Source organism: Polyergus mexicanus, unplaced genomic scaffold (assembly GCF_030449975.1).
Source record: "Polyergus mexicanus isolate NDT 795.1 unplaced genomic scaffold, iyPolMexi1.0 SCAF_26, whole genome shotgun sequence".
Classification (NCBI taxonomy): domain Eukaryota; kingdom Metazoa; phylum Arthropoda; class Insecta; order Hymenoptera; family Formicidae; genus Polyergus; species Polyergus mexicanus.
Genome location: NW_027223346.1, coordinates 4,493,437 through 4,519,082, shown reverse-complemented (window position 1 = coordinate 4,519,082; position 25,646 = coordinate 4,493,437). Strand labels below are relative to the sequence as shown.

The 25,646-nt window shown below is 35.4% G+C and overlaps 7 protein-coding genes across 27 annotated transcripts in view; 3 read left to right on the top strand and 4 right to left on the bottom strand.

The window, feature by feature from the left end:
• Positions 1 to 268: 268 nt before the first annotated feature.
• On the bottom strand, positions 269 to 13,931 carry LOC138943336 (blood vessel epicardial substance-B-like). Of its 3 annotated transcripts, none has more exons than XM_070314073.1 (7): positions 13,507 to 13,931; positions 11,738 to 12,054; positions 4,878 to 5,218; positions 4,291 to 4,688; positions 3,514 to 3,935; positions 2,829 to 3,094; positions 269 to 2,377 (listed from the first exon to the last, which is right to left on the bottom strand). In XM_070314073.1, exons 3-7 carry the CDS (start codon positions 5,211 to 5,213, stop codon positions 2,354 to 2,356), a joined length of 1,446 nt encoding a protein of 481 aa, XP_070170174.1. In that variant the 5' UTR covers positions 5,214 to 5,218; positions 11,738 to 12,054; positions 13,507 to 13,931; the 3' UTR covers positions 269 to 2,353. The 3 variants fall into 3 exon arrangements, with proteins under 3 accessions (XP_070170174.1, XP_070170176.1, XP_070170175.1); XM_070314075.1 differs by lacking the exon at positions 13,507 to 13,931 and adding an exon at positions 13,173 to 13,380; XM_070314074.1 differs by lacking the exon at positions 13,507 to 13,931 and having other exon boundaries at positions 11,738 to 12,169.
• A 751-nt stretch (positions 13,932 to 14,682) lies between these two features.
• LOC138943307 (popeye domain-containing protein 3) lies at positions 14,683 to 17,598 on the bottom strand. Its single transcript, XM_070314016.1, has 7 exons — positions 17,470 to 17,598; positions 17,054 to 17,188; positions 16,669 to 16,850; positions 16,343 to 16,582; positions 16,119 to 16,271; positions 15,761 to 15,905; positions 14,683 to 15,595 (listed from the first exon to the last, which is right to left on the bottom strand). Exons 1-7 carry the CDS (start codon positions 17,522 to 17,524, stop codon positions 15,420 to 15,422), a joined length of 1,086 nt encoding a protein of 361 aa, XP_070170117.1. The 5' UTR covers positions 17,525 to 17,598; the 3' UTR covers positions 14,683 to 15,419.
• A 1,304-nt stretch (positions 17,599 to 18,902) lies between these two features.
• Positions 18,903 to 20,731, top strand: LOC138943331 (myb-like protein V). 3 transcript variants are annotated; one of them, XM_070314067.1, is made up of 7 exons: positions 18,903 to 19,000; positions 19,079 to 19,135; positions 19,362 to 19,521; positions 19,604 to 19,785; positions 20,010 to 20,136; positions 20,225 to 20,397; positions 20,490 to 20,731. In XM_070314067.1, the coding sequence occupies exons 3-7, from the start codon at positions 19,375 to 19,377 to the stop codon at positions 20,572 to 20,574; spliced, it is 714 nt and encodes a 237-aa protein (XP_070170168.1). In that variant the 5' UTR covers positions 18,903 to 19,000; positions 19,079 to 19,135; positions 19,362 to 19,374; the 3' UTR covers positions 20,575 to 20,731. The 3 variants fall into 3 exon arrangements, with proteins under 3 accessions (XP_070170168.1, XP_070170170.1, XP_070170167.1); XM_070314069.1 differs by lacking the exon at positions 19,079 to 19,135; XM_070314066.1 differs by having other exon boundaries at positions 18,903 to 19,135.
• Positions 20,732 to 20,753: 22 nt separating this feature from the next.
• On the top strand, positions 20,754 to 22,285 carry LOC138943332 (E3 ubiquitin-protein ligase MARCHF3). The gene is made up of 2 exons (XM_070314070.1): positions 20,754 to 21,067; positions 21,306 to 22,285. Exons 1-2 carry the CDS (start codon positions 20,825 to 20,827, stop codon positions 21,810 to 21,812), a joined length of 750 nt encoding a protein of 249 aa, XP_070170171.1. The 5' UTR covers positions 20,754 to 20,824; the 3' UTR covers positions 21,813 to 22,285.
• On the bottom strand, positions 21,191 to 23,830 carry LOC138943330 (sin3 histone deacetylase corepressor complex component SDS3). Of its 2 annotated transcripts, none has more exons than XM_070314064.1 (8): positions 23,663 to 23,830; positions 23,423 to 23,492; positions 23,226 to 23,339; positions 22,935 to 23,136; positions 22,689 to 22,869; positions 22,181 to 22,298; positions 22,000 to 22,084; positions 21,191 to 21,938 (listed from the first exon to the last, which is right to left on the bottom strand). In XM_070314064.1, the coding sequence occupies exons 1-8, from the start codon at positions 23,793 to 23,795 to the stop codon at positions 21,843 to 21,845; spliced, it is 999 nt and encodes a 332-aa protein (XP_070170165.1). In that variant the 5' UTR covers positions 23,796 to 23,830; the 3' UTR covers positions 21,191 to 21,842. The 2 variants fall into 2 exon arrangements, with proteins under 2 accessions (XP_070170165.1, XP_070170166.1); XM_070314065.1 differs by having other exon boundaries at positions 22,181 to 22,295.
• Positions 23,831 to 23,971: 141 nt separating this feature from the next.
• Dila (centrosomal protein dilatory) overlaps positions 23,972 to 25,646 on the top strand; it is a 67,797-nt gene continuing 66,122 nt past the window's right edge. Inside the window, exon 1 of the mRNA XM_070313962.1 lies at positions 23,972 to 24,257. The gene's annotated coding sequence lies outside the window, so the exon portion shown is untranslated. The remainder of the gene's footprint in view (positions 24,258 to 25,646) is intronic.
• Positions 24,563 to 25,646, bottom strand: part of Mmd (disintegrin and metalloproteinase domain-containing protein mind-meld) — a 41,076-nt gene continuing 39,992 nt past the window's right edge. For 14 of the 16 annotated variants that reach the window (XM_070313948.1, XM_070313950.1, XM_070313956.1 and 11 more), the window contains one exon: positions 24,563 to 25,380. In XM_070313948.1, coding sequence (XP_070170049.1) covers positions 24,870 to 25,380 — 511 coding nt within the window. In that variant the 3' untranslated portion in view covers positions 24,563 to 24,869. The remainder of the gene's footprint in view (positions 25,381 to 25,646) is intronic. The other 2 variants (XM_070313958.1, XM_070313957.1) reach the window with 1 other exon arrangement.

Below are 25,646 nucleotides of genomic sequence, written 5' to 3'. Positions count from 1 at the left end.
TTTAAATATATTATATAATTTATGTTGCGCTGTGAAAACAATTGTTTTTAAATATATGTATATCATGTTTTATTTATTAAAATTGCATATAATTTTTTTATCTATATTAATTTTCAAAATTAGGTCATTTTTATATTTGCAATTTTTAAATCATGTTATCGTGGATGTGATAATAAAATTGTGAGAAAAACCGAAAAGCAGAATCAGGATAAGTTGGCTTATTCTTAATATTACACCTCACATTTTTCAATGCATTTTTTATTTCTAACATAATAGTCAACGAACATATTGTAATCGTAAATAATAATAATATACAATATCGTGATGTTGATGTGTCGCTGCTGCAGTCTCCGTCTCGCGCAATTTATTTTGCTTTCGTTTATTCTGCGTCTTGACGCAACGTCGATCCATTCGTATTTTAGGCTCGTGTCTACGTCGGAAAATAGATCAGTCTTTGCAAATAAATTCTCTAAAAATAATCCGACAAGTATACCGCGGCAATATTCATTAAATTTAGAGAGATTACTGCAAATATTATTCAAAACTAACAGACTTACAATACCAGTCAGCAACTCAGTCTTTCCAAAAAATTTCGATTATTATAAATATATAAAGTTATTATATTTTTCATTTTGCTATATATATATATATATATATATATATATATATATATATACATGTTCAGTTATTACAAAAGCAATTACATAATGATGGAATATTACAATGGTGTCTCGTCGAATTTGACCAAAGTAACTTCTACTTGAACAACGGCGATCCTTTCCGACGTGCGCCTCTTGGAACACACTCTTCACACACTCCTTCGTAACGTTACAATACTCTACAATCATTTTTTGCATTTTTTTTAACATTTACACACTCGAGTCTACACATAGCCGTTTTAATTAATTTTATTTCCTTCACGTGTTTTGTTTAATCGTTTGTGCGTCTTTGTTGATCTTCTACAGCCTCGCTCTCACACGCGGCGATTATATAAACATAGAAACATACAAACACACGTTTTTTTTTTTTTTTTTTTTTTCTTCTACGTTATGCACGATGCATATTTTTTTCCGTTTAATTTGCGTGAATAATTAAAATTTGTATCTTGCCATCAACTACTATTTTCGAAGCACTTTATTGCGCAGGCTTTTTTTAACGAAGCACTTATTGTTTTACTCCTGGGTTATTCGGCATGTTTTTCCATTTCATTTTTCCAGTTTTTTCTTGTTTATTTATTTAACGCTTTTCGTATTTGATTAAAGGTGTGCAAATGGAATTTTTTCCGTTCGCCGGATAAAATCTGCTGCGTGTTTTCTCAACATATCACATTTATCGCGAAAATGCGCATTTTATGCACTAATTTTATACAACGATCCCAATTTTTGCTATTCGGATGTCTTTCGCTAATATAATTTTATTTCTATGGAGAATATATATAATAATATGAAGATATATAAAAATTCAATAATTTACGGGAGTAAATGTTATTTGTACTATAAAAACTTAAAAGCTTCACGGAAGCATGAAGAATAGAAATTCGCGGAAAATGTATAAAACAAATAAAAATCTATGTAAAATTAGAAATCTTGTAAATACAAAATTATCGGAAAATTATCACGGGCTTTAACGGAGGACATCTGAATTCACGCAAGCGTTAGGATTGATTATGCGCGTGTGATTACCGCGGCAGCTAATTAACGCACGTGTCTCTTCTTGTATGTGTATATATAATCAGCGTTTCTCTGAAAGACTTAATAATTATATCCGTTGTAATCACAGTCGATGTAAAAGTGTGTGTACATAGAGGCGATGCTCATCGATACAATATATTCTATATTTAGTCTTTTTCGTTTACGATTATCGTCATCGCTTACTCCATCTCTTCACGTTAATTCCGGAACGATTCACGTCCCCTTTCGATTTATCTCGAAAATCCGACGGATGTCCCGATCCCGTAGGGACATCGGAACTGTTTCCACGCCTGTCATCGCGGTTTCGATTTCACACGTGCGTGCGTGTCCGTGTAAGGCGTGGCACTTGCAGAATATGAAAATCAATGGCACACCTCAAAACTGCACCCGCAACAACTTCATTTTTCCGCGTTCTCTTGCGATTACGCGATACCAAGGAGACCTCCATGATACTCTCGCAGCAAACCCGTATCGCGATCGTCGCATTCTTCCTTCCCAGGAGGTAGGCCGTTCGTTGATATCGCGCGTCGACCGGAGGTTTAAAGAGTGAGTTTTACGGTGTGCTTCAGGGTGACAACGAGACCACGACGGGGCTAGGCAGAGCGCTGCGGCGACAATGAAAGCAGAGGCACGCTGGCAGGACCTTCCCCGTCAAGTGAGCGTCATACCGGTGTCTCGAAAGTCACCTGGAAAACACATCATTATTTTATAAATTTATGCAATCGCATAAAAGAGATGGATTTGCGGACGATGTGTAATTATTTGTTCGAAATGAGGGCAATATTGTGTTGACAGATCAACAGGTCAAATAAGAATATTAGAAGATATTTTTTATTCTGTTAAATCCGCAAATATAGTATTGGAAGCACGTGTTATTCAATCGTATCTTAATGCATAAAATGTGCAAATCTAATTAAAAATCTCTAATAAAGATATCCGCTTGAATGATGTATATGTATATAATAAAATATTGAATGCGTTGATGATGTTAATTCATTTAAAAAATTTACGTCTGCCTTTTGCTTTATTTATATCTAAAAATAATTGATGCATCTTTTGCGCTATGGGGAAGGCACTCAAGCTACTATCTTCATAATGAGATCAACGTAATGAAGTCAAGAAATGACATCGACCCACCTCTCTAGTCCCTTTTTTCGATCGTTTCCTCTCGAGCTTCGGTGTCTGAGGTAGCAGGGTGTAATCGCCGCCAGCACCCCCGCTTCGCTGCCGCGTCACAGGGGGTTGAGATAGCGCGGGTGCTCGCGGAGGCGGCGAGAATTGGACACCCTGCGGCAGTAACGAGTAGCCGAGGTTTTGGCTCTGAATAAACGGCGAAGTCGGCGGAAAGTGGTTGGCAACCACCGGCGCCCAATATTGATGCGAATACCCGGCTGAGGAGTTGCCTGAGGGGGAAGGACAAAAAAATTGCAATCCATCTCTATGCGATTCAACTCTTTGGCCCGTATTTATAGTCTGTTCTTATTTCAAGACCGTCTTAAGTAATGTCTTAAGATGCAAATGTACGGCTCTGTGATTGGTTTACGACAACTTAAGATTATACTTAAGATGGTCTTAAATGTAAGAACTGACTATGAAAAATCCAACCAGTCTAACTTGTCAGGACGTGCCAATTGAATTACCGGTTACGTAAATCGAATTGTTGAAGATTATACGCTAAACTGCATGAAGTAAATGTGAAATGATGTGAACGTATATCGAAACCATTGTAAAAGATCAAAATTCAAGGTCTACAATAGACGGAAGATATGTAGAATAAAGGAAGTGTTATCTAGTATGAAGAAAAAAGTTACGAGAGACTCACTGTCATTACGCGGATTGGTGTACCGCCTCTGCGTTTTCCAGGTCGTCGATCGAACCTTTCCGGCGGTTTCCGTGTTAACGGCGTCTACGCTGGCGCTTCTCGAGACTCCCCTGTAAGGATTCGACGTGGTGTTCTCACTGGCGGTTGCGACACCAGCGATCTGCTCGTTAAGGGCGTACAACTTGGACGTAATGTCCTTACCGATGAGGGTGTTGAGAACGACCTTGAGCAGCGGCCTGTGTCGGAGCACCCTGAGCAACTTCATTCTCGTCCAACAGATGTAAGTGCTAGGCTCCTCGGCTCGGATTGTCACCTGGAAGACGTCGGCGTCGTTTTCGTGCATGGCCTCCCATTCGGGTGAATCGACGAATTGGTAAGCTCTGATATAATGCAAGTGTGTTCCGTCGCAAGTTACCTTCAATCTGGAATCGAGAGCGGGATTTAATATCGAAACTGTGAGCGACGAGCGACTTTTCTACACCCGACAAAGAAATGTTGAGAAGAATTTCTTCTTTCCAATTGACAATAATGGATTAATGCAGTTAATAAAAAGATTAACTAAAGAATATAAAAAAATCTTATAGAGGTCTTATTCTTTACGATATTAATTTTACTTTATAAAAATCATAGAAATAATATTAAAAAAAAAAGTATTATAGCGTCTCTATATTAATCCAGCTTTAATTAGTCTTCTATTAAGATCAGCCTTCTTTCATAGAAAACAACGATTTTATATCCGAAAAGAATTAACTTTTAGTTAAAAAGAAGAGCACTCACTTTCCACGTAAAAGAATGGACAGCCTTTTATCTGCCTGCGTGACTCCTTCCGTCGCGTACGTCTGATCGGAATCCAGCTTAAGTATTCTCGCCTCTTTCGCCAGCTCCTGGAAGTGTTTCTTGCTGACCTTATAGGGCTTGAAGAGCTTCAGATAGAGCTCGGCTAATTCGGGGCTGAGAGCCGGGGGTAGGAATCGACAGGCGAGTATCAGAGAGTGAATACCGTTCAGCAGACCGAGGGCCAAGCACCACAGCATAGCGTCCAGGGCGCATATAGTGATTCCGGCCCAGAGAGCCGCCAACATAAAGCCCGCCGTAAGAAACGTGCGAAGAGCCAAGACGGAAGCCTTGAACGAGCGTGGCACTAGAAACGCAGCCGCAAAAAATAAATTTGCTGCCTGAAATTAAAATAGAATTAATAATTTTTAAAAGGGTAAAAAAGGATTTCTCTAAAAAGAAGAATAAAAGACATTAATAATACGATATTACGTAAAAAAATTCAAAGGGGATGAAATTTAATTCCGACTACACTTAATTAAATATTAATATTAAATTTAACTTTACTGTCTTCAAAAGCGAACTTTCACCTGGAAAAGCTTGTGCTGAGCGGCCTCCCATTCGTCGCAGTAGCCACCCGGTATTAACACTGTCGCGTTCAACCTTTCAGTGATGTTGTTGACCTCGGTACCGTTCCAGACGTCCAGCCACAGTTCCGTGTAGTTGAGATCGTCCAACGAGTAGCCGCCCAGACTGGGCAGACCGCTATAATTGAGGGTGTAACCCTCACTCGAGTAGGTCGCCGCCGATGTTGACGAGGTGGTAAACGGCGTTGTCGTCGAGGACGAGAGGAGGCTGCCGCCGGTCGTCGCGGGTGAGTCAGTCGTGTTCGCCATTTTTTGTCGAGGGCGCGTGACACGTGCCATCACCTCTGCAATACCAAGGGCATCGGTCCCCTTTAAATATCGATCTTTGAAAATCTAAAATTTGTATCTGTCGATTCCCATTATACATACGAGCTATAAATTGTTTTCATGATTGTAAACATATATCCAATGTTATTTTGCAAGAATCTCTTATAAAGAATATAGTTATAAGACCATTGTTAAAAAATTAAACGATTCTCGATAATAAGAAAATTAAATACTACAGAAGATAGTTTTAATATCACCAAGTGTGTATCTCTTCGAAATCTTTCGTCGACTCTAACTAAAATCTTGATCGTCGAACGAACATTAGTGACCAATTAAGCTATCGTATTTTGAGTCAGAGAAATTTTCTTCATACGAACAATTTTCCGATATCCGTTAGTCGTTTCCGATACGCTTGAGCTGACCTTTCATATCTGACAAGCGCTGTGTATATTCTTGCCCTTAATTTATCGAAATTACAGTTAAGCACCGACTGTCAGATTTACAATGAAAGCCACAAGCAACTGTACGATTAACGTGGAATATCGATTCGGCTCTTCGTGATTCGGGATGCAATATCTGAGCTTTATTATCTTCGAGGTCGCGCGGAAGGGCTGCGTGACTCTAGCATTTCGTTTCGCCGCCGGCCCAAACATTTCGCGGGATATTTTCTAACTGAACGGCGAAAATCTCAAAATAGCATGCAGTTAAGGATCGATTACGTCATCGCCCAGAAAAGTCGATTTTATCTGCTTTCAAGCTGAGCTGTGCCCCAAAATTGCGCGAACGACTTCCAAACCGCAAAATCGAACAAAACCTCTTGGCACATACTTGGCTTTAGATATCTCCATCTTTCCAGATACAGATATATCTTCATAATTTTTATTTTTTCATAATTTATAAAATATGATATTAGGTTTTATGTAAAAACCCTTTTCGTATAAAGTTCATTTCTTGCTACCGTTGCGATCCAACAAATCATGTGATATCTTACTGTACAAGCTAAAACTAGCAAATTGCGTTCAAATAGATTTTCAGATTGAAACCAATACCTAAATGCATACAATTCTTGTTCAGAATTAAAAATATTAAGTATCTAACAAAAATATTGATGTGTCTATCTTTGTACGAAGAAAAAGAGCCGAAAAAAAAAATATATATATATACATGAAAGAAAGACATCTTAATATAAGATATCTTTATATAAAGGTATATCTTATAAAATTACAGAGAAAATTTAAAATAATTTTACATACATTTCCTTATTTTTTCCATAAAGAAAAGCAATCCACATCGTTTATTCCGAATCGTTTGCGATTCAACTATAAATATCGTCATAAAAAAAAGAAGAAAAAAAAAATCGCGCAAAAGAATTTTCAATTATCTCTTATTGCGAGGCACGCTGTTATCAATGCGAGCTACGCAATCAGCTAGAAACGGCCAGAAATACCGTTTAAAGTCCTTTCCGCTGACACAGCAAGCGCCAATAAGCGTGAATTCGCTCTCGGAATGATTCAATATTATTATTCGATTTTCGATATTTCCGTCCGAGGTGGGCCGATGCCACCGCTTTTCTAACAGAACTACGTTCCATTGAACGGAAATTCGTTAGGACACTCTTTCCGGCCTGATTCAACTACCGTACAATAGGTGTAAACTGATCACAGGGATCGTAGGAGACGTGAATATTCGTGAATAACTATAGTCAGAGGATATCGACTGTATATTTTTTCTTTATCACTTGTTTTAATATTTTTTTATATTTAATTGCAAAAGAGAGAAATGATTATATATTCAGAATCTATGTCTAAAAGAGAGAGAACACTATTTTTAATTAAATATTCCGTTTTATGAATTTCATCTCTATTTTCGCAATATTTGTGCCATATCGTAAAAGAGTGCATGCAAATATAAGTATCTCTTTTGTGAGATATTTTTCATCGTCTCAAAAGAGTTATAAATTGACGACCGAGATTCTCCGAATAGTCAATGTAGAATTCGTATTAAAAATAGCGATTATATAGGTCGTATTACATTGCGAATCCTGGAGATAATTACATCTAGGGCAAATCATTATACTATTAAAGCTTGATTTATCTCCACGATACAGTCTAGTTTTCCCTAAACATATTAACTTAATTTCGCGTTCGTGCGATCTCTAAGGAGTTGACGTCTGTCTGCTGCAAGGGCGGCTAATTCGTTTCGTTATGCAAATCCTAATTCGTGGCTTAGACCGCGCCGCGATACAAGTTTGATCATATCTTGATGTCCTTTTGCTTAAATCTCGCTGTGACGTGAGCCGTTCCTCGCAAACGGAAACACGAAGTAGCCTAAGATAATCGGCTTTACAGGCGAGATTTCAACTACAGATTTCATCAGTTGTTGCATCTGGTTGTAAATGCCGCGTAAATTCCAATTGTCCTATTATATATTTCATAAAAAATATTATAATCATTATATAATCTTTTTCTATTTAAAATTTTAATTGATATTATAAATAATTGAGTGTGGGCAAAAATGTATATTTATTTTAGAATACTTCATATACATGTATAATATATATGTAGCATTAATTTGTTTATATAACTGAACTTTCACACATCAAATTCTATAAAAGATATTACAAGTATATAAACTGATTTTCTATATATAAATCTTACAATTATTATAAGTCTGCAAAATTTAATTTTGTTTTTATTTATTTATTTTTCGTAAGAGATCGTGAAATTTCTCTACTATGTTATGCCATGTTATCTACATTGTTATCTCCAGCTCGTGTTGATCGATTGATTCACTCGGTTACGTTACAGCGGCAATTCACGCGAAACGAGCAAATTTGCCGAAGATGCCTCTTACAAACAGAGGAAAAGTTTCAAGGTCATCGTGCCGCTGTATCGACTTAGCTCGTATGCTAATTAAGGACGAAGGCGGAGGAGAGGCTTTCGTGACTGGCCGTGCTCGCTATCGTCCCAGAAGACTTATTCGCGGATTCTATGTGGGCTCGGCTGGGTCAGGGTAAATCACGTGACATTATAACAGGGTGCGGTGATTTACGCTAGGCTCTAAATGCCACCCTGCAACGTGCGCAGCTTGCACATTTGTGACGTGTCGAATTTTTATTCGAGCAATGTCTTGGATTTGAAAAGATTGATCTTTTTTTGTAAAGAAATTTCGGAAAAAAGTTTCACGAAGGATCAGTGATAAAGAGAAATGCATAGTAATCTTAGAGTCACGCGATTCAAACATAAGTGTCTTATTTATCTCGATTATTTTGAATTTTACTGCATGCTATATTTCTTTTTGCTTTAGATTCAATTTTTGTGTTAAAAATTCATAATTTATTAAAAAAAAAAAAAAAAAGAATCAAAATTAGCGAAAGATCTACAATTAAATAGAAAAACAAAATAGTATTTCAGAAGATTAGATGATGCATGCATTATATATTGATCTAAACGCTTTGCTTTTTTTTTATTGCCTTTCTGTTCGAATTACGCTAATTAACTTCCCTCGATTGGAGCCAACAAATTAGCATCGATAACATATTAGGAGAAAACGAAGAAACCGATACGATCTCTTTTATTACTTATACCGTGAGTCCGTATGTAAATTGGGTCTCCTGAAAATATGAAAATAATCTTGTCGACGGGCAAGATATGGCTTGCGTGACGACAAGCTTCCTTGAGATTTTACTTCCGTTTGCCACTTTGTTTCGACCTCGAAGATGTCGGCTTACAATATAGGAAACGTTGATTTCGCTTCTACTAATTGCAGGATATTTAAAAAAAAAAATTAAAAATATTTAAATCCGGAACAAATTTAATCATAGATATTTAAATTGCGCATACTGTCAATATAAACACGCAGAAAAAAGATATATGTCTCTCTATAATATACGTATATGTATAGATTATAAAAGAAAATCCTAATGTGCAAAAGTTCGCTAAAAAACTAATTTTATTATTCTATTATCTGATATAAAGTCAATCAAAAAGATTAAAATAGGCAATAAAAATGCAAATGAGCCAAATGACTGAAATTCAACAAGGATAACGTTACGTGACCATTCTGAAATCACCCTGGGATTGCCGGAGCGAACACATCCTGTCACTCCCGATTCGTTTTACGATGGACTGCGGTGGCTTGTCGGATAGCTTTCGAATTAGATTAAAGCCGCATATCGGGGGTCCAAAGTCAACCCTTTACTCTCCTATCTCTCGAATCACACTAAAATGGTAACCGACGAGTCAGAGAAGACAGAAACTGTGGCGGTTGATCGATCAATTCAATTTATGCTGATGGAATTACTTATTTCTTACGCTCTCCATGAGAATGGTTCGCCAAATCCCGACTATACCGGGATTCCCCATGAGCTATTGAATTCGCGATTTTTCTCTCTCTTTATATTGAATATTGTCGTATTTATTTTATTTGTAGCTATAAATAATCATTGATTTTAAGTTTCAAAAAATCACGCTAAGAATTATATTTAAGATTAGAAGAATAAAATTAGATTTAATTAGATTCAATAGAAGAGATATTAGATAGAATCAAAATTAGAAGAATAATTAGAAATTAATTATTTAATAGAAACGGTCACTTATTATTATTTTTTATCATTTTATTTTTTTAATTAAAATATTAAAAAATATGTAAAGTATTAAATTATTATTCGTATAACAAAGTTTATTGGAAATTAACGATTGGTCCATATAATAGATTTTAAATTCAATAATGAAAAGTAGTGATACAAAATTTAAAAAATAGCAAAAAGTATAAGTAAATCTTAATTCTCGCAAGAATGCCGTTTGCCAAGTCATGAAGATCCTCACTGGAATATATTGGACTTTCGTTTGGACTTGCGCCGGAAACACTTGTTGCCCCGTCAAGTTTATCGTGCGCGAATCCATCGCACATAAATTGTTTCATGCGATTCTCTCGAGCGTCTAAAATTCGCGATTACTTCATAAGTAAATCGGAATCATGTATGAAATTATTATTCTTTTCTCGTCTTCTATAGATCGTTATTATAATTGTCAACTATAAACTATTTTTCTCAAGTGCGAGATTATCAACATTTTATTCTTATTATAGATTAATTGCATTAACAATGCTTGATGTTGAGTAAATCGCCTTTTATCTCATACACAAGTCCTTTTCTACTTAAGTGAGCAATGAAGGGCTTGCTACTAAGACAGGTAGTAAAATCCAATTGCCATAGCTAAGCGTAAAATTCTACCCGACTTGCGAAGCACGATACTACTTATCATATAAAGTGGCAATCTTAATCCCAAGATACGAGGGAAAAGAAATGAATACAGGATGATGCAAAGAAATCTTCGAATTTTACAAGATCCGATATCAAAGCCATTTCGAATAACGCGTATCAATGATACGGCATCGAAGAGAAGAGAGTTATCGGAGAGAAGAGAATTAATTTTCCAAATCACGAATGTCGATGACTATGGTGTACAACGCTCCGATGTGGCAGCCTCTTCCCTTAGTAAACAGCTAACAGCTGATGAAAGCAACTCTCCATAATGTGGCGCGTGGGGTTGGCGCGAGCGCTGTCCGAAGAGAGAGAGGGCTATCGACCCTTTCGACGGCAACGGAGGAACCACGCGGTCTGCTTCGTGTAACCCTCCTCAAAGGCCGCTACACACTGCGACACACGTGTCGGCGAATCAACTGTATGGCCTCTAGTTTGATCGAAACGTGATTCGAATTCAAATTCCAGCTCGCAACGAGGCGTATCTTTGATCTTTTCTTGTTTGTCCGAAGAAATGACAAATATTGACGCATGGCTTACATGCAGTTGCATTCAACATATAAAAAATGTTGCGTCGTATCGTGAGATTTAAAAGCCTATCGCACACACGTACTTATACACACAAAATGAGCAGTTTCATAAACATAAAATGTTAAATTTTCTTCAAAACACGTCATTATACTAATAATAATTTATAATCAAATCTAATTGCGTGGAGAGCAAATTGAATTATAAATTATGACTATTTTATTCGATTAGATTATAAATTTATGTATACTGATATTATAATATGAGAATCAAATTCATACATTTCATACATTCACAATTAAGTTTATACAATTCAGAATTAAAAGCATTCTCTTTTAATAAAATATTACTCGTCTTGGTTTTTCTTAAATACCTAGACTAGAAGATAATGTTCACAGAATTGTTACACGAATTACGAAGTTAGCGATCCGTTACTTGCAAGTCTCGTCGTCTCTTTGCACGAACGTAAAGCAACAGGTAAATGCTCTAACGTCGCATGTCACAATTAATTCTTTTTCTTTCTTTTTTTTTTTTGCGTCGAGACAACGCGAACACGACCACGATTAGAGAGATTATTACGTAAGAGATAGAGATCTTAATGACTGAGAAGTATTTAATATCTCTTGTAACGCGACTTTTTATTTTTGCATGCAGTACGATCTCTTGACTTCAATCAAATGACTCAATTGTTACCCATGCTGTGTGATTTATTTAATTTATGTACTAATATCCTCTATGTTCTTACCTTATGGTGGATAAGCGATATGTCTTTTGAAGTGCAGGATGATACATCTCAGTCTACCGTAGGTATGCGACGACAACAGCGAGCACGAAGACGCTGAGCTTCCTCTGTCCTCGTCGAAATTCGCGACGCGTACGAACATCATTGCGCGCGACACCATCGCAACCGATTAACTTTTCGACCTCGATAAGCTTGCCACGCGAGGAAAGGATCTCACGCAGTTCTCACCACAAATAGAGTCACAATAGTTATCGTGAGTCTGCCGTAATTCGTCTTAACGAAACGTTTCTTCGCTTTCTTCGCGGCCTTGTCGCAGATGCCTGAAACGTTACACGATTTGCGGGAATCAACGAAGATCCTTCGATTGAATTGTTAAAAAAATAAAAGATAAAGTGTCACAATCTTGTCTCTCTTGGTATTACAATACAAAGTTCAGATGAGTTAACGCCAGTTAATAGAGTTTTCCCGATTAACTCGCGCGAAGGGATTATAAGCGCTAGCTACTTTGTCATTAATTTGAATTAGAATTTATTATTGATAAACCGCGAGAAAGTATCTTTTTTCAATAAATTTTTAAATTTTATAGTCTTTCACGTAATAAAAAATGGATAAGCATAAGAAATCCATTTCTTTTTACATTGATTTAAATTTAAATTTAAATTTCTTAAACATTCGAATCATTAATTTAAACTAAAGTTTTTAAAAAGATTAAAATTATTATTAAAAATTTATTGAAAGCTTTGAGGGAATGCATATTTTACAATTAATTTGAATTTAAATTTAAAACAGTTCAAACTTCTATTAATTTAAAATAATTTCAGAATATAATTTTGCCAAATGGGAGAAAGTATCATTATTTTATCATAAAACCCCATCACTCTTTTATATAATCGTCACATTATTCTCGTCGTTATTACAAAGCAACTCACTATATAACAAGACAGCAAGACGAATAGACATTTCATCTCGTTAATAATAATTGTTTATCAAGTGTTTTAGTCGTAATTCAATTAAGTTCTACTGATTGCGACATGCTGTCAACTCAAACAACTATCATTCTTCGTAATTCTCGTAAAAATCTTTAAATGCGAATCATCCCTTTAAACATTTCGTAAATTAAAACATCGTGTTTTCTTGCATCAGTTATAGACCAATTGAAATCAATTTTTCTAAATTTGTTTATATGGCTAATTAAAATGGTCAAATCAAAAAATATTTTTTTCTGTCATAATATTTAAGAGCCAACAACCACATACACACATACACACACACACACACACACACACACACACACACACACACACACACACACACACACCTCAAATGCATCACTTTGGATCAATAGCAATCAGATATTATTCATTTTTCACTCTCTCTACAACTCTGGAGCTTTCTGGAAAGAAAATCTTGTTACTACATCGAGATTAGAACAACTTACGCGAATAAAGGGTACAAGCGTCGATTTAAGTTACAGTCTCACGCGAGTCAACAACCGTGCGTCTCTGCGAGAGAGATGCGTGTTCTCATCATATTATTGATCAATAACATTCACACATCACGCTTATCAATTTTCTCGTTCGCGATTCTTCATCAATCTCCAACGCGATCATACGCCACCAAAAATAAGATCATCGTCAACACTCTCTTTTCAGCTTCATTGGAAGCTGCTTGACACTCTCTCTTTTTCTCTTCTCCCTCCCTCCCCTTTCCTCTCTCTCTCTCTCTCTCTCTCTCTCTCCCTCTCTCACCAGCATCCCTTATTCTCAACCCACCGGATGTTCCGTCAGAAGTGATCCGTCCGCTTGTCAGCAAGGGCACAGCGGCAGCATGATCAATCTGAACGGATCGTATCCTTCGCTGGAGTACTGTTTACACAGCAGGATTGGCGCCATGGTCACTGCCGCCAGGAGCGATGGAAAGCGGTCCTCGGTGGCGATGTGTCCTTCGTCCTGCCGATGGTGGCGGTGGCGGTGACCTTCTCCTGTTCTTCGTACGGGATCCTCCTTGTCCAGCAAGGACACGACGTCATCGAAGGGAGGACGAGGCATACAGGACGGCGACCACTCGTACGTTCATCTCCGCGCGGAATCTCCGCGGAATCTTGGCGATGTATGCGCGGAGTACGCCAGCCTTGCTCTCTCGTTGGTCACCCCCAAGCGGAGCTTCCCTCACCCCTTCCTCGCCGCCCCTTCTTCACTTTGCCCACCTGCCCACCTTCAACCCCCTCGCGCTCGCTCGATCGCTCAAGCTCGCGTCCCTCTCGCTCTTAGCCACCCTTAAACGAGGGCGCGAAACTGTACACTTCGGGGGATGCGTTCCGTGCGATGATGCGCCTCTGGGGGCTCTCGCGACACTAAACCACCCTTGGAACTAGCGCCACGCCCTCCGCGTAGATGGCACCACCGCTTGTTAACCCTTTTTACGGGGAAGCCAAAGCGACTGCTGTGAGTCTCATTGGAGAGTCCTTCAAACGGTTTTCTTCTATTATTAGTAGAGGCTTTCTTTCTTTCTATCTCTCTTTCTCTTTCTTTTCCTTTTTCTCGCTTATAGATTTCTTCTACTTTTCTATTCCTTCTCTGCTCAAACTTGACTCTTTTTATAGTCAACACATTTATAACAAAATATAAATTTATTGAAAAGATAAAAAAAAAATATTTCCTGGAGAATTTGACAATGTAATTATAATTACAATTAGAACAATGCAAAAATAATATACAATTAATAATAACACATATATACAATTTTTATAAATATATATAAAAATATATTTTTAATTTTTACATTGGATTCTATTTTTTTTTTTTGGGGGGGGGGGATATCTAGGAGATCGTGAAAGATAAAAGTATAAAATAAAAATCATCGATAGAATGTTGAGAGATTAACGAGACGCTTTTTGTTGAATACTATATTGTTCTATTTTTATTTATTTAATTATAAATATGTTGCGCTTTAAAATTTGATTAAATATGTTATATGTAAGTATTTTATTTATATTTTTTGTAAAAATTTTTTCAGTAAGAAATTCTAAATTTTCTCTTGCTTAGCTCGAGCTAAGGATCGATCCTTCGATCGATCTTGATATTTACAAAAATTTTATAGGCGCATTTATCTGCATTTGCTTATAAATATTAAATTTACTTAACGTTTTGGCTTTTTTCAAAAATTGATTAAAATATTTTTATAAGCACATAATTTCTTCTTCCCTCGGATTAGAGTTTCCATCCTCCAATTTCGTCGTCAAGTTTGATATTTACAAATATGTACAAAGCATTAAATTTACATTACATGCATACTTTTCGAAAAGTGTTTTCGTTGCAAATTTCGTTGCTGGGCAACAAATCTACAGAATATATCTACAATATTGCGGCTATGGGTATATATTCTTTGATGAATCCTGTTGCTATTGATGAATTTACTAGCAAAAATTCATGAAATGTCTAATTATAAGACTTGGTATTAAATAGTTCAAAATTAAACCGTCTTGACGGTTTTATTAAAGTCCAATAGTGTAAAAGCGTTGAACGGAAGTAAAAGCGTACGCTCTTAATTGCCGCCATCTTTTTTATCGTTAGTCGTCGTATGATCTCCAACACTCTGTGTTCTTGTAATCGAAGAACTGTATATCGTTTTCGGCGTCCTCGCCATCGCCGATCAAACTCTCGTAATTCGAGTAGGAGGCGTGATGCTATTCGTCGTCGACAATTTCGCAGCTGTGATACTTGCTGGAGGAATCCAACCAGCTCTCCACACCGCTGGAGGCAAGATCATCGCAGGACGGCAACTCCGGAAGGGGTTCCATGTTCGGTGCGCCTTTCTTCGATAGATTATTCACCGTACGTTCTTTGGACTTGATGCTGCTAACTAAAATTCAATCGATCAATATAACGATCAATTAATATTAATACAATAAAAATATATAATAATATATTTTAACAGATAATTTTTGTTTTAATTGGTATACAAATTTTTAAAAGAATAATTTGCGTGCATTATTTAATTTCATTTACTGTATTAGATAATAAATACCGTTATTAGATGTCGGTTTAGTTTCTCTCTTACGGATCTGTGCTTGTCTGTAAGCTCGAGGACTTCTATATTCGCTGGTGATGCCTAAACCAGCGCTAATCGTAGGAAGGCGAATGTCCAAGTGCGATCCCTTGTCTGTAACTATCTAAGATATCGATAAGATATCGATCAAAACTCCGATAAAGAATTTAATAAGAGATAATATAATATTAAATATTTTATTACATTTATATTATATTAATTAAAAGAATTATATGATTTTATATTATGTGTACATTTATAAAAATTATTATTATACAATTTAATTTTTGAAAATAGAAAAATTTACAATTTTATTCTTTTATCAAAGAGAGAATACCTTGTTATTCATTGCATACAGCTTCGTTGCGATATCTCTTGCCACCAGCGTGGTTAAGACAGTTGCAAGATAAGTTTCCTTCACGAGCAGATACTCCAAAGCTGATCTTTGCCAATACAGGTATCTGCAAGAACTCGCCGCTATGATAGATACCTAAAGGATTATTAATTTTATATTTCGGGTGTTTAAATTTGTAATTAAATAAAAAATAAATAAAGCCATACCTTAAATTTATCATCAACGGAAGCTCGAGAACTTTCGAATTCCGGTGAATCCAGGAATTCGCAGGGCAATATGGGATGCAGAAAATTAGTATCGCTCAAAACATTGACTTTGCCCGTGAGAAGCAAACCTAATCTATCTGTTCTCGTTAGATTTTGCATCGCGTATGCCTCGCCGGCATGAAGAGACATTATCGTCGCAAATTCTGGCGATACTAATCGCTTAAATTGCAATCGTGAAACCTGCGTTAAAAAAAAAAGCGATTTAGTTCCAAGATGCTCTTAAAAATGATATTTACGAATTTGCGACATTATCGTAAAAAATTTACTTTGAAAGGGTAAAAGAGCGTGTGATAAATTTCTTCCAATTCAGGATCAAATCTGATAGGTCTCATTTGATAAACGATGTAAACTAATTGACCGATATTGAGCAATAGAAAGCTAAAGTTCCAGGAGAAGATATCTGGAGCGCATATCACATGCCAAGCCCATCCTGATAGCAACATGAAACCTGAAAAAAATATTGTAGAACTAAAAAAGAATTTAACAATTGCAAGTTAAGATTAGAATGATAGAATTGCATACAATTAGTAGTAAATAAAAATAACAATAAAATTTGCAAATTAATTTCGCGATCTTTTAATATGATGTATTTTTTGGGGACAAGTTTCTTCGAAAATACTTTACACAGATTTTATATTATTAATCACTTACCTAGGATTAGCACTGAATGCATGAACAAAATCCCTTTTTTAGAAGAAGGCGCCGAATACGACAGTGCGAAGCAGAAATTTGCCAACTGGAATAAAATGTGTTGCGGCTGTTGCCACAAGCAAAGAGCAGTGTTTCCTTAAAAAGAATGAAAAAGAACCGATACGTTGATTTATTGCTTTTCGAAAACTTTCTATTCACATAAACGCGACAATATCCTTACGGGCGATAACTTTTCATTCATACATTTCTCATTATTACGCTCTCGTGTCTTTAACAAGAAAAAAAAAAGGAGAAAAACTGTGTTCGCTTTCTTTCTCGTAATTTTACGAATGAAAGATTCTGATATCTCGTGCGTATATGAGAGATAATAAATCTTGCTCCAAAAAATATAAGGGTCAATATTTTGTCAAACTCACCGAGAGCAGTAATGTTGTACGATGGCAAAGGATCGTGCCCCAAGCCAGGACTCATCTTTCTCAGAATGAAAATGCACTATTACGTATTAACAAGGATATCGGAATCGGCTGTTCATGTTCATTGATATTTCTCGGATAAGAACTCTGTGTGTTTTCACCCCTCGCACACGCGGACGCTGAAGGATATCCTTCAGGGCGCATGTGCTAATTTTACAGGATCGATATTATTTCCTGTCGGTCCGAAGGGATTAAAGATATAACAATTTTGCAATACCGATACGCGATAAAGAAAAATTACAAGATAATGTACAAGGTAAGAAGAATGAATTATTGTAATGAAAAAAATAATAGAGATTGCGCTAAAGTGAATTTAAAAGAATCACTCCGAAATTTTATCATCTTTGGAACTTTGGAAATCTTTCTATAATTTTGATTATTTCTAATATTTCAAGATTATATTCAAGATTATTTTACGTGACAAGTTTTTCAATGAATTTCTAATTTAATTTATGTAAAGCCGTATAGCAACACAATTAAATGTACAGCTGGAATTTCTTAATATAGAAGTAAAGAAAGAGGAAGAAAGAGAAAGAGAATAAGAGAGAGAGAGAGAGAGAGATGAGATAAAAATATTAAAATCTTTTTATATCTTTATTAAAAGGTTTAATTTTTTTTAATTCCGCTTATTTTAACAGGAATATCACAACTAAGGCTTTCACATGATAATTTAATTAATAATATTATATAATTATTATCTTTTTTTTTATTATACAATTATAATTATCATTTTTAAATTATATTCTCGATTCTTTTTAATCAAATACAATCTTTAACAAATTTTAAAATATATAGTGTGTGTGATAGACGCACACATACATAAAGATAAGCCTAAGAAAATCACTCTATCGTGAAATAAAAATAAATTAAGAAAATGATAAGATTAAATAATAAAGAATCTTATGAATATATCACACGTAAGAGATAAAAGGCAATCAAGAGCTAGAGCAGTAATTTGTGCGCATATGTTTTATTATAATCAAATTACATTGATATTTTATCTATCACGTAGTCAAAATATCAATGTAATTTGATCGTAATGAAACATATGCGCACAAATTACCGCGCTGGCCCTTGATTGCCTTTAATCTCCTTCGTAAGAAAATGATAATTATTAAAAAATAATCATTTTTAATTCTTCATGCCTAAAATTTAATTGCTAATAACAAAATATTCTAATTTCTCTGCATATGTATATTAATAATAATAAATATTTCTCAGAATACATATCGTGTTATTCAAATTTTCAAACGGCTAGTGATATTTCACCATAGAACAATATTTTTATTTTTCAACGTTCGCAACACTGACATGATAAAACGCGCCGTTCCGTTCAAACGGCAAGGCGCCGAAGTTACTACGGAATCGATAAAGAGTTCAGAATGGAAGCCAGTCATAAACAGCTTATTTATCTTCGCAATAATCGGCCGCCGCGAGCGCTTGCGACGTGCGACAAATCATTTTGGGGTTTCAAGTGAGTGCTAAGGAAAATGCGCCGTCAATATCCGATCTAATTAAAGCCTGACATTTGTTTCTTCGCCCGATTAAACAGCTGACGCATAAGTTTACGCGTTTCTTGCGCGACTTAACCTCCCAGAAGAAACTCAAAGTACGTCTTTGAAGATCTTTTTGTTCATCTTATTAAATATATTCTGTTCCTCTGATGGGATATTTCTTTATTCCCGAATAACTTTATTTTTTACTTTACCTTTATCAATGATTCGCAATACAACTTTTGTATTGCAATGTTAAGTAAAATAGTCTTGATGAAAGAGAAAGTAGAAAGAGAACTTCTGGAAAATATTGTTATCTTGAAGAAGGATTTTTTCTTACAGTTGCAGATGATCAATGTTGGAAGGATGGTATTGCAGATCCATTGCCAACAACAATGCAGACGCAGAAGAGGAAGACGATGAAGATAGTCCTGAGGAAGAAGTGCCTAACTATAAGGATCAGTACCGCAATCTCAAAAGGAAGCTGAAATTCCTGATTTATGTATGCAAGAAATATTTTTGTGTCTAGTGTTTTCTTTCTTCTCTATACTATTTATTTTGACAAAATATATATTGCGTTGCAGGAAAATGAGTGTTTCCAAGAAGCTCTGCGTTCTACACAAAGAAAATTGCTCAAGGTGAATAGAGACAAGAGTTTCCTATTGGATCGCTTGCTGCAATACGAAAAAGTAGATGCATCATTCAGTGAAAGTGATGAAACAGAGTCATCAGATGAAGAAGTTGTTCGTCTTGACAATTCTAAAAGGTAAGCATTGTTATATATATAAATTTGATTTTGAAAGAAAGAAAATTTTATTTCAAATTAACAAGAAATTGTCGAAATTTATTCAACTAATAACATGTTTAATTTTAATTATATGTTATATCATATAACAATATAATAAAAACTTGTGTCATAAATATGATATAATAGAGAAAATATTACAGAAATAATTTTTATCTAATTACAATTGTATGTGCAATTTTTAGGAAAAAGGTTGAGATGAATGTCAACAATCATACTTCTCATCATTCGTCAATAGTCACAAAACCGCTCAGTACCAGCAAGAAAAAAAAGAGTACACCAAAAGTTGCTAAAACAAACAACACACCTATAGTGAGTGTGCTTGTATTCTGCATAATATATTTAAAGATCAAATATAAGTGTGAAAGTGAATTGAAATTGAAATATACCTTCACCTCAGGTACAATCCTCAAATAATGTAGTTCCAATGTCCTTAATGTCTGATGGACACATGACACCAGAAGAAGTGGAGAGACATTTGGAATCTCGTCAAACATATCTAGAACTCGTACCAGAAAAAGCACCACCCACAGTTCCAACGGAAATGTTCAGTAATGATCCTTCCTTGGACAGGTAGCCTTTTATTACTAATAAATATCTCATCTTTTTCTATGCCTTTTGCATCTTTAATTAAAAACGGAATTATTAAAATGAAAAATTTCCAGCGAATCGAACGAAATTGGAGAACTTGAGACATCCCCCAGTAATATGGGAGAAGATTGTCTCAGCGTGGACATGATGGCAGAGTGACAAACATTCGTTTACTCATTAATTATTACAAAGTGCACATAGAGTTATATGGCTCTTTAAGATATTCACGCGATTAACTCAATTGTATCCACTAAAACATAATACAAATTTTTATACACAATAATAAATAACGCTCTTCGCTTTAAATACCTTTTTTAAGAAGAAACATCTGTGAGTTAGAATGCATTTGTCTTATGTTTTAGCAGTTATTTGTTTATTAATATATTCGTAGAAATTTCACATTCTCGCTATGACAGCAAAAAGTAATTCAGTAACTAGCATTTTAGATAGCATAATTTCAAAAATAGAAATAGAAATCGAATTAGAACGAGAGACGGAATCATTATATACAAATCAATCAGAGCTGGAAAATTCCGTAACCTCAAATAAAAGGAGTGTATTATCATCATGCGATTCGATGGAAGATACAAACTGTCGCATTTGTTACGATCCTAATCAAGAATTACCTATTATATATCCATGTAAATGCAAGGTTCGAGAAAATGAAATTCTATAACTGACAATTCAAATATCCAAGAATTTTGAAATCTAAAAATCCAGACCTAGGATATTAAAAATCATATAATCCTATATATATTTCTTTTATTATATTTTTAATAAATCACATATATATTAATCTACGGAATGACTTATTTAATTTTGTCTGATCAGAAAACATATATATTTGAAAAAAAGGTTTCAATAATTATAAATTTGATAACTGGAATTAGGGAACAATGGGTGCAATCCATTTGAAATGTTTGGAGCGATGGCTAGAAGAGAGCAATAGGAATAGTTGCGAATTGTGCGGCTACGAGTTCCAAGTAGAACGAACACCTCGTTACAAGGTTCTCCGCTCTATCGTGGTTTGGTTGTGTCGGAATCAGGATGAGCATCAGATGTACGCTCGCAATGTGAAAGCCGATTTACTCAGATGTCTCGTAGTCATTCCTGTGACCATCGCGTGCTCTTACATCTGCGTAGTCGCTGCTGATTTTTACGCTATGAACAATTACGACAATTTCCCACCCGCGCGATGGACCACTTACTCCCTGTTGTCAATGATGGCGTTACTGATCCTATCTTTCTTCGTCTGGATTTACATGGCATTACAATATCATCAAAAAGCATGGTTTCATTGGTGGCAAAAGTCCAGCATTGTGACAATAGTTAATTTGACACGGGAAAATGCTGCTTTAGAAATTAGAAACGAAAAACGCAATATATCAGAGATCTGACAATGGATGTCGAGTTAATCGAGGAATTGATTAAGAGGCCCGTCGTTTGATAGAGATCTTCCCACGACTCAGTTGCGATATGTAAATGCGTACTTTGCTACTGTCTGAAACCTTTTTCACCCAGATCTAAAAAAAGTATACATTTTGCAATATGACGTGCGATTTATCTAATGTCTTGAACACTTACCGCTTCAGTACCAATTGCCGAAATATGCGCCGCAAACCTGTTAAGATCTTTGCCTTCGACATAAACAGGTTGACCACGGTGAAACCTATTAACAAAAAATTCGATCAAAGTATTTTTTTTATATTTGAGAAAAATTACAAGCTTTGAATATAAAATAGTAGTAGAAATAGATTAAAAGTACCATCTCCGTTCGTATGACAATTTTCCATCCTCTATCCTAGTTTCCACTAATGGAGTCTCAGGCGGTTGCGGTATATGTTGAGATGATATATTTACTGCGTTGTAATGTGGTAAAACTACTGTAAAACAAACAGTTATAATTATTTATTTAAAAATTTATTTCTTATTTTTAATGTTTACATACATTATATATTTGTTCTCTTATATTTATACATAGGATGTTCAAAATTTGTGAAACACTTTCTACTATAGTAGAAAAGACTAAGTAAGATAAATCTTTCAATGATTTATTCCAAGCAATAATTTTTGAAGTACAAGAACTTGATAAAGTTATTGTTATATATATATATATATATATATATATATATACATATATAATTACAAGCTACGATTCAGTGTCAACTAATAATTGTTTGAAATAAAAAACTAAATTTTTATTACTTAGTGTTTCGAAGACTTTTATACTTAGAGAATATTCATGAATTTTGAAACAGCTTGTAGATGTGCACCTGGTTTACGAACAGTGGTGGACGTTTTCGCGCGATTAATCGCTTTCAAATCGAGCTCGATCTCTTTCTCTTCCAATAGATAATTTACTGATGCCGGAGGTGGTTTTCGTCGCTTTTCTACTTTCTCAGGTACTGGATCATTGGGACGTCTGCGTAATTTTCTCGTCATTACTGGTTTCACCTGATTAATAAAATAATAATGTTGAAAAATATATATTATTTCAGCAAGGCTAATCTTCTCAATACCTCCATCGAATCACCGGTAAGTTCCATTGTATGACGGTCTGACTCAATTATTTTCCTTTTTTCTTCCATATCAGTAAGCAGATTTTCCTTCAGATCAATTTTTTTCTCTTCGAATTCTTTTACCGCTGCTTTCTTCTCTAATATATAATCTCGTTCAACCCATTCTGTCAAATAGTCTCGGTAAATTATATTCAATCTCAATCTGATAAAAATATATAAAAATTTAATTAATATAATTATTAGTTTTCACAAATAATTATTATATATTAATAACAATGATAAATTAATTACCGTTCTTTATATTGTGCTTCTAATCGTTTTAATTTACGATTATATTCAGGATGTGTCCCATCTTTTAATTGCTGTAGCTGCTTTTTCAAGCTTGCTAACTTATCTTGATACATCCTGAAAAATTAAATATACAAATACAGACTTCGAGCATTAAGTTCATTGTTAATATATGAATGTGTTTTATCTTGTAAGCTTACTGTTCTTTAATTTCTGTGTATTCTTCGGATTTTCTCTCTCCCATATCAGTTTCACTCGCCTCCTCAGTATCTAAAAAAATTTCCATTAGCTTTATTAGTTTTAAGCAAGTATTTCGATATTATTTAAAGTATTTATGTCATAGGAAAACCAGGTAATTCTAAAAATAAAAGTTTAAAAACATAAGAGATAACAGAGAATTTATATTAGGTTCATATATCATTTTTTATTATCACAGATACCTTCATCGCTATCATCTTGTTCCTCGACATCCCTGTCTTCTTCCATAAATTCCTCATTGTCTTCGTCGAGATCATAATCGTCTTGACGATCGTACATTGTGCAAAATTGTGAATCTTGATAAGACATGATCATTTCTACCCGTACAATGCATCCTTCGATCGTTGACAAGCCGCTTATGGTTATGTTAGGTTAAATCTGGGTTAGGTTCAATCTATTTTACGAACGCACCGCGCGCGACGAAGCAGTGCAAAACCGAACACATGGTGATCACGTGTTTGGCTCATTCAAAATGGCTGCCGCGCGCACTAGACTGCGCCAAACGTACGTACCGCTTTCCTATATAAACATCGAAAAAGTGTTGATTAAAAGTACTAATTAATTGAAAAAGTGTATCGTAGTGATCCGTCACATGCCTGTATTCTTGAATATCGAGAAATCACGTTGCAGTATCACCATATAAATCGGTTATGATAGCTTATACAGAGTCGCTGTTAACTCCAATTTCGCGTCGATATTTACTCGATAAGTTTTAAATGTGGCTGAAGAAATCGACGCTTTGAGAGTATATCTTGTATATCGAGGGATCGCGAACAGGTGTGTAAAAAATGCTTCTAAAAATTTCTTAAGTTTTTGCATTGCATGTATATGATGTATATGTAGAACTAGAATAGACTGTAGAACAAAGCATATATATATTTATATAATATTCGATAACGCAAAAGAGATGCGTTCTTCGAGCTGCTTTACTCGATTAAATAAATTCGTGAATTAATTAATTCATTAATCACGATCGCTAATAATGTATCCCATGCAAAAAGGTGAAATAACAGACCCAATGAGATTTGAGTAAATCGTTTTACTAATGTTTATTAATAAACATTTCATATAGATTATTTGAATTTAATATAATTTAATACGTGTGTTGTTGTTGTTGTTGTTGTTGTTGTTGTTATAATCGTCGCAATTACAGTTTATCGTTATTTACACTATTCAGTATAAAATGCGAGTTCGAGATTAAATCATCGTCATCATCGTCATCATCATTGTCACACCACTATACTGTTTTATTATTATTATTATTCTTATTATTTTTATTATTATTATTATTCTTATTATTATTATTATTCTTATTCTTATTACGACTTTCTTCCCTTTTCTCTTTTTTTTTTTTTCCTCGGACACTATCTGTCATCGATTAATTAATTATCAATGCTTGTACTCAGGAAAATGCGTGGGGGGCAGTAGGGCAGTATTTTCGTTATCACTAGAGTTGTTGGTAATTAATTCTTTGGGGGAACCATTATTCATTATGTTACAATCTAGACTAAAGTTATCGTCTAGTGGGCGTTTGTTAATATTAGGCAAATGATTAACATCGATTCCACGAACGTCGCTTAGCGTTTGCTGTTGGGATTGAGCAGATTCGACCTCGGCGTTGTTGCCAGCGTCGGGGCTGTTTTCGGTTTGTGGGGGGGATGGATAATAGCCGCGCTGCTTTATTGGCAGTTGTTCCACCGGCAGTTGGTGTTGCTGTTGCTGTTGCTGCTGCTGCTGCTGCTGCTGCTGCTGTTGTTGCTGCACCGGCAACGGCATCGCAGGCGGCGGGGGTGGTTGCTGCGGCGGCCGGTGCTGCACCTCTCCTCCTCCTCCTCCTCCTCCTCCTCCGTCCTCACTAGTCCACCGGGCTACTTGTTGTTGAGCTTGAATAAATGCATCACTAGAAAATAATAAGATTACACGAGCCCATTGGATCTAGTCCACCGCCACTAATGCTGCATTCGAACGCGGGACGTAACAACATTCGGTAAACGGAGCCAACCGGAAGACCAAGTCGACCTAAGAAGCCTCGGTGCATACGTGATTATTCTCTAAGCTATCGTTTGCATTAGCCTGGATCAATGATATTGTATATAAAAGGTATAAAAAGTTTATAGAGAAAAAATAGAAAATGTGTGTCTTATATGGCTAATCTAATACGTCGGT